The sequence below is a fragment of the Macrotis lagotis genome, chromosome 5 (genome assembly GCF_037893015.1).
Source record: "Macrotis lagotis isolate mMagLag1 chromosome 5, bilby.v1.9.chrom.fasta, whole genome shotgun sequence".
In the NCBI taxonomy this organism is placed as follows: Eukaryota; Metazoa; Chordata; class Mammalia; order Peramelemorphia; family Peramelidae; genus Macrotis; species Macrotis lagotis.
In genome coordinates, this window is record NC_133662.1 from 189701069 (window position 1) to 189717004 (window position 15936).

Here is a 15936-nt window from a genome sequence, read left to right on the forward strand (position 1 = left end):
ATATAAAGTACTTAAGTTATGATCTGATTTGGTCTTCATAATGACCCTGTCAAATGACCTGTGCCGATAATTTAATCCAGAGGCTATGCTATGAAAACAAATAACTATGATATAAGGAAGAAGGTAAGAGGAATAAAGAAGATATTCAGACAATATATAGTAAGAGCAATTGAGTAAAGAGAAAAATTTCAGTTGTAGAGATCAAAGAAGACTTCCAGATGAGGTGGAAACTGAGCTACTTCTTAAAAAAGGATTTCAGCAAGCACACATGTGAAAGAACTACACTCAAAGCTAGGAGAAGGCCTACATGAATAATTAGAGCAGGGAAGTTTGTGACTTGATTGGGGAACTGCTAATAAAAATCTAGTTCAAATCAGAAATGAGTCTAAGCTTTGTTACATAATGGCAATTCCGGTTAAGTCACTCCCCTGTGGATAGGTAGGGGCAGCATAACTGGGCATAATTAAGGATGAAGAAGGGCCTACAGGGTATGATATATTTAATTAGGCTAGTAAATTTTGTGCTTTTAATAGTCTCAATGGTTCATAAGCAAGAAAACTCTGGTTTTGATGTGTCTTTGTATCTTTTCCCCAGTTTTCTGATCCATGGAGAAAGGGCTGTGGAAAAGAACACATCTATGAGTGTCACTTCCAGTTTTGGTAGTTAAGTCCATTTATGAGTTTCTTATGACTAGTAGTATCTTGGGTATGATGCTAATGCTGAGATTGTCATCATCACCCTAAAGGCATCTTTTTGGAGTACATAAACATAAACATAAAATATAAAATAACAGTTACAAAGGAAAGGCTAGAACTCTAGGGAGAGATGGAGAGTGGATAGGTGACTATAGGAGTCATCTACAGAGATTATAGGATAATTAATGGTCGCAAATATGCTAGATAAGAGTGTATAGTTATACCAAAGAGGACATCCACAATTGAGAGGTGTATAGATGGAAATGCACCTGCCAGGGAGGTAGAGGAAAGTTCAGACAATCAATTATTAAACATTTATGAAGCCCCTACCAAGTGCAAGGCTGTGCTGTCTTGGGGATATAAAAGAAGCAAAAGACAGCCCCTGACCTCAAAGAGCTAACAGTCTTATAAGGGAGACAACATGCAAATATATATAAATTAAGCTATAAACTGGATAAATAGGACATAGTTAACAACAGGAAGACTACTGGACTTAAGAAGAATGAGGGAAGGTTTCTTGTATGAAGTGGTATTTTTAACTGGAACTTAGAGGAAGTCAGCAGTTGGAGCAGATGAGGGAAGAGTATTCCAGGCATAGGGCACAGCCAGAAAGAACTCTCAGAGCCAAGAGATAAAGTGTCTTGGTCATGGAGCATCCAGGAAGCCTGTGTCTGGCTCCAGAGTACAGGGCCAGAGCAAAGTGGAAAAAAAGACTGAAAAAGTAGGAAGAGACTAGATTGTGAAGGGCTCTTAATGTCAAAGAGGATTTTGTATTTGAACTTGTAGGCAGTAGGGAGTCTCTGGAGTTTAAAGAGCTGAAGGATGACATGATCTGAGATAAAATTCAGCAAAAATAATTTAGTGGCTGAATGGAAGATAGATTGGAGTAGGGAGAAAATTGAAGTAACAGACCCACCAGTGGGCTTGTGCAATAATCCAGACTGAAGGTATAAAGGCTTTCACCAGTGGTGGCAGGGTCAGAGGAAAGAAGGGGACATATTCGAGAGATGTTGCCAAAGTGAGTCAGCAGAGGAGGATTCAAGGCTGGAGCCAAGTTGGTGATGTGAAGCTAACATGCTCCTGAAAGCTTTTCCCTACCAAAGATAAATGAAGCATCTACTCTGACATTCAATCTACAGATCCCACCAAGAAATAGAGAAGAGTCAAAGAAGTTTTCAATGGTAGACATTGTGGAGGATCTTCATTGAAAGTGTATCCCTTAGTGGGGAAAGGGGAAGTAAGGTCCAGGGGTTGGGAAAGTGGGAAAGCCAACAGGAGGCTCTTAGCCACAGAGCAATCCAGGTCCCAACAGCCTGACATCAGCAGAGGTCCCAGCAGCTAGATAGCAAACAAAAGGGAGGATCCCAATCGCAAACAAAGTTTAAACCCTGGGGACAAAGGGGCAAAAGATAGGACTAGGTCAGGAACAAACCACTGCTAAGTCAGAAACGGGACTTAAAGGAGGAAATAAAGCCCTGCAAAGGCAAGGTCTGGACTGCAGAGGCAACATCTTGGCCAACTAAAAGCCAGGGATCAGATCCTAGCCCCAGCATAAAAAGCTTGGAACTTTACTCCCTTATATTCCAGGAACAGAGCTAAAACCACAAAGTTGAGCAAAAAAAACTAAATGAGCACTCACTACAGAAAACTACTTTACAAAGATGATAACAATGCTATTTCTGAAGACGAAACTAGTGAAAAATCACTCACAAGGGAAGTATCAAAACAGTCTATAAACTGGATTCAAATATAAAAATAATAACAATATGAGCTTATCAAGCAATCAAATAATCAAACTGCAATTGATGATACCTGAATAATAGTTCTAGAGTGATAAATAATAGTGGGGAAGAAGCACAAAGATTTATAATTTTAGAGGGAAAGAAGGGAGAATGTGAAAGCAAAGTAAACTCTATTGAATAGATTTAGGCCAGGATTTCTGGCCAAGATGGTGGAGAAAAGACAGGAACTGTGCTAAGGTCTCCTGGTCTTCCTTTTTATATTATGGTAGAAGAAGAATATCTACTAGCAAGGATGGTCTCCAGGGATCCTGGGTGAGTCAGGTGCAGAAAGTAGAGAGCCAGCAGCAATGTGGTGAAAGCCAGACTAACCTAAAATCCGCAGCAGAGGCTTTAACTGTGGGGGCAGTCTGGGGCACTCCAGTAGGGGTGCAAAGCTAATTCTGTCCCAGAGAGTTGCAGAGTGTGGATGGACATCTATTCTCTGGGTTCCACTGCTCAGGAGGACCCCAGATTCCATATTATCAGCAGTCTTCTTCCCAGAATAAACACAGTGACAGCCCACTCCACCCCACCCCCAGGCTCAGGCTGAAGCAGAGCTCCCTCAGCTGAACTAGCTCCAGGACACAGGCCACATTATTGAAAGATAAAAGTATCCAGCAGCACTACCTAATCCCTCCAGGCCTAGGGAAGGTGCCTCAAATCAAGGTCACAGAAACTCCAGGGAAAGCAACTAAAACTCCCTATTGACCTGCACACTTGGAGCTACTAAGCCAAGTGAGCAAAGCCTCTAGCAACCTCTACTTGGCTGGCCCACTTGCAGTTACTAAGCAATATCTCCTTAAAAGGGGGGGGGGGGGGGGGACAAGGGGCATCTGGGTGGCTCAGAGGATAGAGCACTGGCCCTGGAGTCAGGAGTAACTGAATTCAAATCCAACCTCAGACACTTAATTACCTAGTTGTGTGGCCTTAGGCAAGTCACTTAACCCCATTGCTTTGCAAAAAACCTAAAAAGTAAAAGGGGGGGGGGGGGGGGAACAGTAAAGAGAAAGGAGGATGGAGGAGATTGAATGAGGTAAATCACATTACAAAAATAGGTACAAAGGACCTAATGCAATAGAGGGGAAGAAAGGAGGAGGTAAGAACTGCCTGAAACTTATTCTCAGCAGATTTGACTTGAAGTTAACATATGCACACTCAGTTAAGTTAAGAAACTTATCTTACCTTTCAAGTATTAGAAAGGGAAAGGGGGAGGGGAAGGAAAAGAGGAACTGAAGGAAGGGAAGGAAGAAAGGGCAAGGGGAAAGGGGGAAAGAAAGGGGAGGGGTTGATACAAGGGGGCAAACACACTGAAGGCAGTGTATTCAGAAACAAAATACTAGGGATTATGGATAAAGTGAAAAAAAGGAGGAAATACAAACAGGAAAGATAGCATGGAAGGCAATAAAGACTTTTTTTTTATAACTTAAAATGTGAATGGGATGAACTCTCCCAAAAAACATAAGTGAATAGCAGAGTAGATTGAAAACCAGAATCCTACAATATGCTGTTTACAATAAACATTTGAAGCAGAAAGATACATATAGAGTAAAGGTAAAAGGTTGGAGCAAACTATACTTTGCTTCCGCTGAAGAGGAAAAAAGCAGGGGTAACAATCCTTATTTCAAACAAAGCAACTACTAAAATAGATCTCATTCAAAGAGATAAGAAAGGAAAGTATATCTTCCTAAAAGGTACCATACACAATAAAGTAATTTCAATACTAAATATATATGTAGCAAATGGTATAGCATCCAAATTCTTAGATGAGATATAGATGAGTTACAGGAAGACAGAGAGCAAAACTCTACTGGTGGGAGACCTCAACCTCCCAGTCTCAGATTTGCATAAATCTAATCATAAAATAAAAAAGAAGGAAGAAGGTAAATAAATTGCTGGAAAACCTATGCCTAATAGACCTTTGGAGAAAACTTAATGGGGATAGAAAGGAATATACTTTTTTCCTGCAGTATGTAGCACATACACAAAAACTGAGCATGTACTAAGGCATAAAAAGCTAATAAACAAACACAGAAAGGCAGATCAGTGAATACAACCTTCTCAGATCGTAATGCAGTAAAAATCACATGTAATAATGGGCCAGGGAGAGATAGACCTAAAACTAATTGGAAACTAAATAAACTCATTTTAAAGAATGAATGGATCAAACAACAAATTATAGAAAGAATTAATGATTTCATCCTAGATAATGACAATAACAAGACAACATACCAAAACTTATAGGATATAGCCATGGCAGTTATCAGGGGATATATTATATCTTTAAATGTTTACATGAATAAATTAAAGAAAGAGGAAATCAATAAACAAAACATGCAACTAAAAAAAATTAGAGAAAGAACAAATTAAAAACCCCTAATTAAATGCCAAATTAGAAATTCTAAAATTTAGGTGGTGCAGTGGATAGAGTACTGTCAGGAGTACCTACCTTGCTGTGTGGCCTTGGGCAAGCCACTTAACCCTATTTGCCTTACAAAAAACCTTAAAAAAAATTCTAAAAATTAAAGGAGAAATTAATAATATTGAAAGCAATAAAACTATTGGAACTAATATGAAAAACCAATAAAATTGATAAACCTCTGATTAATTTGATTAAGAAAAAGAAGTAAATTGTTAGTATCATAAATGGAAAAGGTGAACTCACCACCAATGAGGAAATTAAAATAATTCAGAATTATTTTGCCCAAGTATGACAGTAAACTTGATAATCTAAATGAAATGAATGAATATTTACAAAAATATAAGTTGCCCACAATAAATGAAGAGGAAATTAAATACCTAAATAACCCTATCTCAGAAAAAGAAATTCAACAAGTCATTATTGAACTCCCTAAGAAAAAATCTCCAGGGCCAGATGGATTCTATTGAACATTTAAGGAACAATTGGTTCTAATTCTATATATACTCTTTGGAAAAAATAGGTGAAGACAGAACTCTGCCTAACTCTTTCTATGACATGAATATGGTGCTGACACCTAAAACAGCAAGAATCAAAACAGAGAAAGAAAATTATAGACCTATCTCCCAGATGAATATAAATGCAAAAATCTTAAGTAAAATCTTAGCAAAACAATTACAGCAAGTTATCACTAGGATAATATATATAAGCAAGTAGGATTTATCCCAGGAATGCAGGGTTGGTTCAATATTAGGAAAATTGTTAGTATAATTAATTGTATCAATAACAAACCTATCAGAAATTAAATGATTATATCAATAGATGCTGAAAAAAATCTTTAACAAAATACAGCCCCATTCCTACTAAAAATAACACTACAGAGTGCAGGAATAAATGGATTGTACCTACCTGAAACCATCAACAAGCATTGTATGCAATGAGGATAACTTAGAGGCATTCCCAATAAGATCAGGGGTGAAACAAGGATGCCCACCATCACCATTACTATTCAATAATGTATTAGAAATGTTAGCTTCAGCAATAAGACTAAAAAAAATTGAAGGAATTAGAATAGGGAAGGAAGAGCCAAAACTCACTCTTTGCAGATGACATGATTGTATACCTATAGAATCCCCAAAAAATCATCTAAAAAAACTACTAGAAACAATTAGCAACTTTAGCAGAGTCCAAGGTATAAAATAAACCCTCACAAATCCTCAACATTTCTATATATGATTAGCAAGATACAGCAGAAAGAGTTAGAAAGAGAAATCCCATTCAAAGTAACTTCAGACAATATAAAATACTTGGGAGTCTACCTGTCAAAGCAGACTCAGAAACTCTATGAAAACAACTAGAAAACACTTCTCGCTTAAATAAAATCAGATTTAAATAACTGGGCAAATATCAATTGCTCATGGATAGGCTGAGCTAATATAATAAAAATGACAATTCTACCTAAATTAAACTACTTTTTTTAGTCCCATACCAATCAAACTTCCAAAAAATTACTTTAATGAGCTAGAAAAAATTTGTAAGTAAATTCATATGGAGAAACAAAAAGTCAAGAATATCTAGGGATTTAATGTAAAAAAAGTGCAAAAGAAGGTGGCTTAGCCCTACCAGATCTAAAATTATATTATAAAGCATCAGTCCTCAAAACTGTCTCAGATTGGCTAAGAAATAGAGTGATGTATCAGTGGAATAGATTAGGTGCAAAAGAGATAGCAGGAAATAATTATAGTAATCTGCAGTTTGATAAACCCAAAGAGTCCAGTTTCTGGGATTAAAAACTCTCTCTTTGATAAAAAAAAAAAGTGTTGGGGAAATTGGAAGTTAGTGTGGCAGAAACTTGGATGAGACCAACATCTCACACCCTATACCAAGATAAGAGCAAAATGGGTATAGGATTTAGACACAAAAGACAATATTATAAACAAACTAGAAGATCAAGGAATAGTGTACCTATGGAAAGGGAAGCAGTTTATGGTCAAGGAAGAAATAGAGAACATCACTAAAAACATACTAGATAACTTTGATTACATTAAATTAAAAAACTTTTGCAGGGGTGGCTAGGTGGTGCAGTGGATAGAGCACCAGCCCTGGAGTCAGGAGTGCCTGAGTTCAAATCCAGCCTCAGACACTTAATAATTACCTAGCTGTGTGGCCTTGGGCAAGCCACTTAACCCCATTGCCTTGTAAAAACCTAAAGAAAAAAAAGAAAAAAAAAGCTTTTGCACAGACAAAACCACTGTAACCAAGATCAAAAGAAATGTAGTAAATTAAGAAACAATTTTTACAACTAGTATTTCTGACAAAGGACTCATTTCTAAAATATACAGAGAACCGAGTCAAATTTATAAAAAAATAAGCCATTCCCCAATTGACAAATGATCTAAGGATATGCAGAGGCAATTTACAGATGAAGAAATCAAAGCAATCCATAGTCATATGAAAAATTGTTCTAAATCATTACTGATTAGAGAAATGCAAATTAAAGCATCTCACCTCACACCCCTCAGATTGGTCAATATGACCAGAAAGGACAATGATCAATTTTTGGAAGACATGTGGGAAATCTGACACACTAATACATTGTTGGTGGAGCTGTGAACTCATCCAACATTTCTGGAGAGAAATTGGAAATTACTCCCAAAGGGCACTAAAAATGTGCATACCCTTTGATCTAGCAATACCACTACTGGGTCTATACCCTGAAGAGATGATGAAAAAGGGTAAAAACATCACTTGTACAAAAATACTCATAACAGCCCTGTTTGTGGTAGAAAAAAAAATTGGAAATTAAGTAAATGTCCTTCAATTGGGTAATGGCTTAACAAACTGTGGTATATGTATGTCACACTATTGTGTACATCTTCTTAAAAGGCACAATTGCTAAAGAAGCTGTATCATTACTAAATATGTATGCATCTAGTGGTATAGCATCCAAATTCCTAGAGAAAAAGCTGAGTGAATTACAAGAAGACAAAGACAGCAAAAATTTATTAATGGGAAATCTCAATCTTCCTCTCTTTCAGAACTAGATAAATCTAACCACAAAATAAACAAGAAGGAAGTTAAGAAGGTGAATGAAATCTTAGAAAATTTAGATATGATAGACCTCTGGAGAAAAGTTAATGAGGATAGAAAAGAATATACCTTTTTCCCAGCAGTACATGGCACCTATACCAAAATTAACCAGGTAATAGGGCACAAAAAACTTATAATCAAATTCAGAAAGGCAGAAAATAAATATACAGTTCTCAGAGCATGATGCAATAAAAACTGCAGGTAATAAAGGGTCATGGAAAGATAAACCAAAAACTAATTGGAAATTAAATAACTTTACCTTAAATAATGGGTAGATCAAACAGCAAATAATAGAAATAATCAATAATTATATCCAAGAGAATGATACTAATGAGATATCATACCAAAATGTATGGGATGTACCCACGGAGTTTTGAGGGGACATTTTAAGGAAATGCTTAAATGAATAAAGAAGAAGAAGAGGAGATCAAAGAATTGGGTAAGTAAGTAAAAAAGTTAGAAAAAGAACAAATTAAAGATCTTCAATTAAATATCAAATTAGAAATTCTGAAAATCAAGGGAGTGATTAATAAAATTTAAAGCAAGAAAATCATTGATCTCATAAATAAAACTAAAAGTTAGTTTTATGAAAAAGCCAATAAAATAGACAAACTTTTGTTTAATCTGATTTTTTTAAAAAAAGAAAGAATATAACCAAATTACTAGTATCAAAAATGAAAAGGATGAACTAACCACCAATGAGGAGGAAATTAAAGACATAATTCAGAACTACTTTGCTAAAATGTATGCCAATAAATTGGATAATCTGAGTGAAATGGATGAATATTTACAAAAATACAAACTGCCCAGATTAACAGAAGAGAAAATAATATACTTAAATAATCCCATTTCTGAAAAAGAAATTGGAGGAAACCATCAATAAACTCCCTAACAAAAAAATTTCATCTACAATACACTTAAGGAACAATTAATTCTTATATTACATAAAATATTTAAAAAAGAGGACAAGGAGTTCTGCCAAACTCCTTTTATGACAACAACACTCTATGATACCCAAACCAGGAGGAACCAAAACAGACAAAGAAAATTATAGACCAATCTCCCTAATGAATATTGATGCAAAAATATTAAATAAAATTTTAGCAATGAGACCTCAGCAAGTTATTACTAGAATAATATAACACGATCAGGTAGGATTTATACCAGGTGGGCAGGGATGGCTCAATATTAGGAAAACACTCAACATAATTGAACATATCAACAGCAAAACCAACAGAAATCATATGATTATCTCAATAGATGCTAAAAAGCCTTTAATAAAATACAACATCCATTCCTATGAAAAATACTTGAAAGTTTAGGAATAAATGGAGTTTTCCTTAAAATAATAAATAGTATCTATCTAAAATCATCAACAAATATTATATGTAATGGAAATAAGCTTGGAGCATTTCCAATAAAATCAGGGGTGAGACAAGGATGCCTATTATCACCATTACTATTCGATATAGTATTATAAATGCTAGCTGTAGCAATAAGAGAAGAAAAAGAAATTGCAGAAAACAGAATTGGCAGTGAGGAAGTAAAGCTTTTACTCTTTGCAGATCATACGATGGTATACTTAGAGAACCTGAGAAAATCATCTAAAAAACTCCTTGAAACAATTAACAAATTCTGCAAAGTAGTAGGTTATAACATAAACCCATATAAATCATCAGCATTTCTATATATGAACAACAAAGCCCAAGAGCAAGAGATAGAAAGAGAAATTACATTTAAAATAACTATAAATAAATTAAATACTTGGGAATCTACCTCCCAAGACAAATCCAGAAACTGGAAGAACACTTCTCACCCAAATAAAGTCAGATCCAAATAACTAGAAAAATATCAATTGCTCCTGGTTAGGTCAAACTAATATAATCAAAATGATAATTCTATCCAAATTAAATTACTTATTCAGTGTCATACCAATCAAACTACCAAATAACTATTTTACCAAGCTAGGAAAAATAGTTACAAAATTCATCTGAAGCAACAAAAGGTCAAGAACAGCAAGAGAAATGATAAAAAAAAAACATAAAGAAAGGTGGCCTAGCTCTACAAGATCTAAAACTATACTATAATGTAGTGTTCATCAAAACTGCCTGGTACTGGTTGAGATCTAGAATAATGGATCAGTGGATTAGAATAGGTTTAAAAGAAACCACAGTGAATGACTATAGCAATTTACTGTTTGACAAACCCAAAGATATCAGCTTCTGGGATAAGAACTCATTTTTTGACAAAAATTGTTGGGAAAACTGGAAAACAGCATGGCAAAAACTAGGCATAGACCTACATCTCATATCCTATACCAAAATAAGGTCAAAATGGGTACAAGATTTAGACATAGAAGGTGACACCATGGATAAATTAAAAGACCAAGAAATACTCAAATCTATCAGATCTCTGGAAAGGGGATAAATTTCTGATCAAACAAGAATTAGAGCACATTTTAAACTGCAAAATGAATGATTTTGAATAGATTAAAAAGTTTTGCATTAATAAAATCAATGCTGCCAAAATTAGAAGGAAATCAGAAAGCTGGGAAATAATCTTCACAGATAGGAGTTCTGATAAAGGTCTCATTTCTAATATACATAAATATATATATATATATATGTATATATATATATATAATAAAGAGAGAGAGAGAATTGCATCAAATTAATAAGGTTACAAGCCATTCCTCAATTGATAGTCAAAGGATAAGAATAGAAAGTTTCAAATGAAGAAATTAATGCTATATATAATCATATAAAAAAATGCTCCAAATCATTATTGATTAGAGCAATGCAAATTAAAACAACATTGAGATATCATCTCACACCTATCAGATTGATCAAGATGAGAAAAAGGGAAAATGATCACTGTTGGAGAGGTTGTGGAGGGACTGGTACATTGAAGTATTACTAGTGGAGTTGTGAACAGATCCAACCATTCTGGAGAGCAATATGGAACTATACCCAAAAAGCAATAAAACTGTTCATACCCTTTGACACAGCAATTCCAATTCTAGGTCTATATCCAGAAGAAATTATTAAAAACAAAAAAAGGAAAAGTCCTACATGTTCCAAAATGTTCATAGCAGATCTTTTTCTAATGAAAAAGAATTGGAAATTGAGGGGACATCCATCAACTGGGGAATGGCTAAACAAGTTATGGTACATGAATACTAAGGAATATTATTGTTCTATAAGAAACCATGACTGGTCGGACTCTAGAGAAGCATGGAATGACTTACAGGATCTGATGCTGAGCGAAGGGAGCAGAACCAAGAGAACAATGTACACATTAACAACATCGTGAGATGATCAACCTTGACAGAAGCAACTCCTCTCAGCATTTAAGTGTGCTAGGACAACCATATTAGAAAGGCTATAGACAATGCTATTCCCAGAGAGGAAAAAAACAAAACAAAAAACCTAACCCTTAAGAATTTGATGAACACCTTATAAAATATTTCTTATATGTATCTCTTTCCCTTAATCCTAATTCCTCATACCAAAAATGACTAATCTGTAAACATGTTTATCAAAAATATATATGTACAATGCTAACTATTTGCCATTGAAGGGAGAGGGAAGGAAAGGGAGGGTAGAAGGAAAGTTTGTAATTTAAAAATATACATGTGCATATGGATGAATTAATAAACAAAAAAACAAATAAATAAATGAATAAAAAAGTGAGTCAACAATTTTTGACAACAGCTTAGATATGGGGGAACACAGCTGAGATACCTAATAGACAGAGAGGAAAGAGCCCAATATCCCTAGAAGATTAAGTTGCAAAACTGAAATTAAAACCTAAGGTTTCTAACTTCAGATTCCACATTCTTTCCCACTCAGTCCTGAGCTAGTAAGAAGAGGAAAACGAGGAGAAAAAAAGAAAAAGCAGTAAAAATCAAGGGAAAAGAGAATCAAAAAGGAGTTAACTGTCCAATGCAGAAAGGTCAATGATGTTAAAGACAGATAATGAATAAAATGAAAAAAGTCACTTTTCATGATCTTGGAAAGAATTCTTCCAATAGAGTGATCAGGACATAGTCATAATTTCATAGTCATTGTTTCCAGGAGTAGATGTAGGATGATAATTTTTTTAAATATTTTTTCTTCATTTTCGAAGAAGACCATGACATCAGAGAGGTGATGCCATGACAAGCACATGAATTGGATTGGAGTGAGGAGGCCCTGTGCTAAATCACCAGCCTTACCTTCTCTTCCAGGACCATCTGGGTCCAGAGGCTAGACATGAATTAGAATGACTAGAGAAGACCCTGGATGTGAGGCAATCAGGGTTAAAGAGTTGCCCAAGATCACACATCTAGTAAGAGTCAAGTATCTGAGGTCAGATTCAAACTCCTGTCTTCCTGATTTCAAGGTCTATCCTCTGTAGCAGTTCCTGGATATGTAATGAATGAATGGGTGGAAGCACCCATGCAAATGACTCCCCTTTCTATAGGTTGGCAGTATTAGTAAAAGGGAAGAAAGCAATAATGGCAATCTGATAAAATGGCTATCACTGAAAGTTGTTTTTGCTGTTGCTGCTCTCATCATTGAAGAAATAGCAATATGTTTTTAGGGGAAGGGGAAGGACCCAATAGAAATAGAGCAAGGTCTCAGAAGAGATGGAATATGTATCAAATTTATATTATACTTCAATGAAATAGAAAATATGGGATTTCTTGATTGATATTAAAATACTCTAATACATATGTATGAGGCATAGAAGGTTGAACTCTGAGTCAAGAAGTCCTGGGTTCAAATTTCACTTCTGGCCACAATGGTTATGTCATCAGTGTATCCAGGCACTTTCTAAGATATTAGGGCAAAAAAAGAGTGCACTGGCAACAGATTAGTTCCCTCACTTAAGTTCCACATGTCAAAGAACTCACAGATCTGGTTTAAAAAAACAAAAACCCTACATATATCTATGAAATAGCCTCATATTCACAGTCAATATTCAGGTTAAAAAATGATTTTGCCCAATTCCTTCCCAACAGAGAGGTTTTAATACTTTAGTCCCAAACATTTTATCCACCTAAAGATTTCAAGTTTAAATAATATTTCATTGCAGCACATACATACATACATACACACATACATACATACATACATACATATTTGTCCTCTGATCCACAGGCTACGTATCGTCCACAAGGGCTTATGGACATTCCACAGGGATGGCAGCGGTTAAGATGTCCTTCAAAACGGCGTTCACACCTACAAAGGGAAACAGAAAAACTGAAAATAATGAATTCGTAATAAGATTTAATAATAAATTTATAAAGAGGGGGTGGCTAGGTGGTGCAGTGGATAGAACACCAGCCCTAGAGTCAGGAGTACCTGAGTTCAAATCCAGCCTCAGACACTTAATAATTACCTAGCTGTGTGGCCTTGGGCAAGCTACTTAACACCTTTGCCTTGCAAAAAAATAAAAAATAAAGTTATAAGGATTAAGTTATGAATAAAGAAAGAAATTAAGCAGTTGTTTTCCATTTCTATAGAGAAGGAAAACTTTTTTGATTGTATAAATGATTAGGAATATATTACCTTAAAGGTGTTTAAAATATAATAAATAGTTTTCAGACAGGGAAATGGAAAACATGATTAGAAATTAGAAAAAAATGATTAGAGAGGACTGAACTGCAAGTTAAATAGACTCACTTTCTTGAGTTCAAATTTGGACACAAACACTTATTAGCTATGTGACTCATAGCAAGTCACTTAACCATGCTTGCCTCAGTTTCCTCTTCTGTAAATGACCTGGAGAAGGAAATGGCAAAGCACTACAGTATCTCTGACAAAAAATCCCCAAATGGGGTCATGAAGTCAGCTATAGCACCAACAACAACAAATTTCCATCTTGAATAATTTAGCTAAGTGATTTACAAGCTTTTTGGATTTGCTACATTCAAAACTATCTTTAGTTTCATTTCACAGCCATTCTAGTGAAATCAATTTAATTTTGCACTGGAAACTTCTACTGACATTCTTGGGATAACAGGAAATACAATATGGAATCTTTTAAAAATGGGAATGAAAATCACACATTTAGGTACAATTTTTGAGGGACAGTGAAATGAATGTAATGACTTGTCTGGGTGCACCCAATAAACTACTTTCTGAAAGCTTACTATAAAGTTAATATTCTGCTGAGGATAGTACCATAGGGGATATTGATGATGCAACAGATGTGAACTTTGCCCTCAAGTTTCCCTGACATGATGAATCCTGCTTGACTTATTTACTATCTAGTGGCTACAGCACTGGAACTGGAGTTGGAATCTCTCAAACCCTCACTCTGGGTGCCTCTGGACAAGTCACTGGACCTCTGGCTGTCTTGTTTTTCTCATCTATAAGATGGGACCTCCCAGGGATTTTTGTGAAGATATACTCTATCATTATTATTAATTATTATGTAACTGGTAGAAATGAGAGGAATAAGAATTAATTGCCTACTCTGTGAAAGGCAATAAGCTAAGAGCCTTACAAATATCTCATTTGTGCCTCAGTGTGAGGCAGATACCAAGAGGAATTTTTAAATACTAAGATTTTTCAAAGGAAATCCAGTAACTTTCAATAGACCATAAACATTGAGCTGATCAATTAGTGTCAAGCATTTAAAAGATCTAATTTAATAAAGCCCTTTCAAGAAAATTACACACCAAGACATCACTAAAGACACAGGAATCATATTATAATTCTTTTAAACATCATAGCTACCCATTGAATTCTGCTACAGTACCAGAACTATTGAAAGAAGATATGTCCAAGAACACAGCTAAGAATACAGACAACAAGCTGGAGAAACTTACAAAGTAGTTGCCTTCTCCCATACCCTGGAAGCTCTAATATTGACAGTTTTGGCTTCCCTCAAATACAACCCATAAAGCATTTAAGAAACTGAAATTTTTCTCTGATCTCTCAAAGGCAAGCTGCATCCAGTTACAGAACTGTGAGGAATGAGTTCAAAAAAATCATGTACTACAACCACTACCTTCCATTCTCAGGGGTTCACTGATACTAAGCTGACCTTATGCTTCTCCAATTTGATGTACCTCTGTTACTATGGCAGACCAGGACCATAGGATGGTCATGGTATACTGAACCAGGTACAAAGAGCAGAAGCATCATGACACATGAACTCTCAAAATGATATTTAATTTCTCCATATAGTTGACACAATCATCATATGGGAAACTGTCTCAAGAATTGCTGAGCTCCCATTTGTGACATATTATTGGTTTTTGTGACCTATTCCACCCTGGCTACATATTACCAAAGAGTCATACTTCAGATTGGTTATCTTACTACTTTTAAAAAAAAAGCTTACCTTGCCCCTGCCTTGTCTATTCAGATCATCAGTGGCTATGATCCATAAGGTGTAGGGGTGTATTCAAAGAAGACTAATACCTCTAGTGTGTGAGGGTGTAGTAAAGCTTTCCAAACTCATTGGTCTGATCAGTTAATGGAATATTATTAAAGGAACTAGAAGAGGTTTCTTAAAGGAGGCATATTAAATGAGATTTGAAGAAGGTCACAGACGCCAAGAGTTAGAGACAAGATGAGAGAGAATCTCAGGCATGAGAGACAGCCAATGAAATTTAACAATCTGGTGTGGAAAACAGCAAGAAAACAGACCAGTGTCACTGAATCACAAAGTACACAGAGGAGAGTATGATGGTTAAAAAGGCATATGGGTGACTGGAAGGCACTTTTAAAGCTTGTCTTAGAAGAGGTGAGTTCCTCATAACTAGAAGTCTTCAATTGGAAGATGTATCACCATATTGTATAATGGGTTCCTGTATGGTATGGAATAGATAACCTGTGAGTTTCTGTGATTCTATAATTCTCTCATTAAGGAATGACAGCAAGATCATAGACAAAGACTAGAGTCTCCACTTAGTTCCCCCTCCAGACCCTGAAGAATATTCTTGCTCTGAAAGGGC

At 35.5% G+C, this 15936-nt stretch overlaps 1 protein-coding gene across 12 annotated transcripts in view; it reads right to left on the minus strand.

Moving 5' to 3' along the window:
• The window catches only part of WDR27 (WD repeat domain 27), a 292990-nt gene that overhangs the window by 133045 nt on the left and 144009 nt on the right, over positions 1 to 15936 (minus strand). For 10 of the 12 annotated variants that reach the window (XM_074188081.1, XM_074188085.1, XM_074188082.1 and 7 more), the window contains one exon: positions 13105 to 13207. In XM_074188081.1, coding sequence (XP_074044182.1) covers positions 13105 to 13207 — 103 coding nt within the window. Of the gene's footprint in view, positions 1 to 13100; positions 13208 to 15936 lie in introns of those variants that run through there. The other 2 variants (XM_074188087.1, XM_074188088.1) reach the window with 2 other exon arrangements.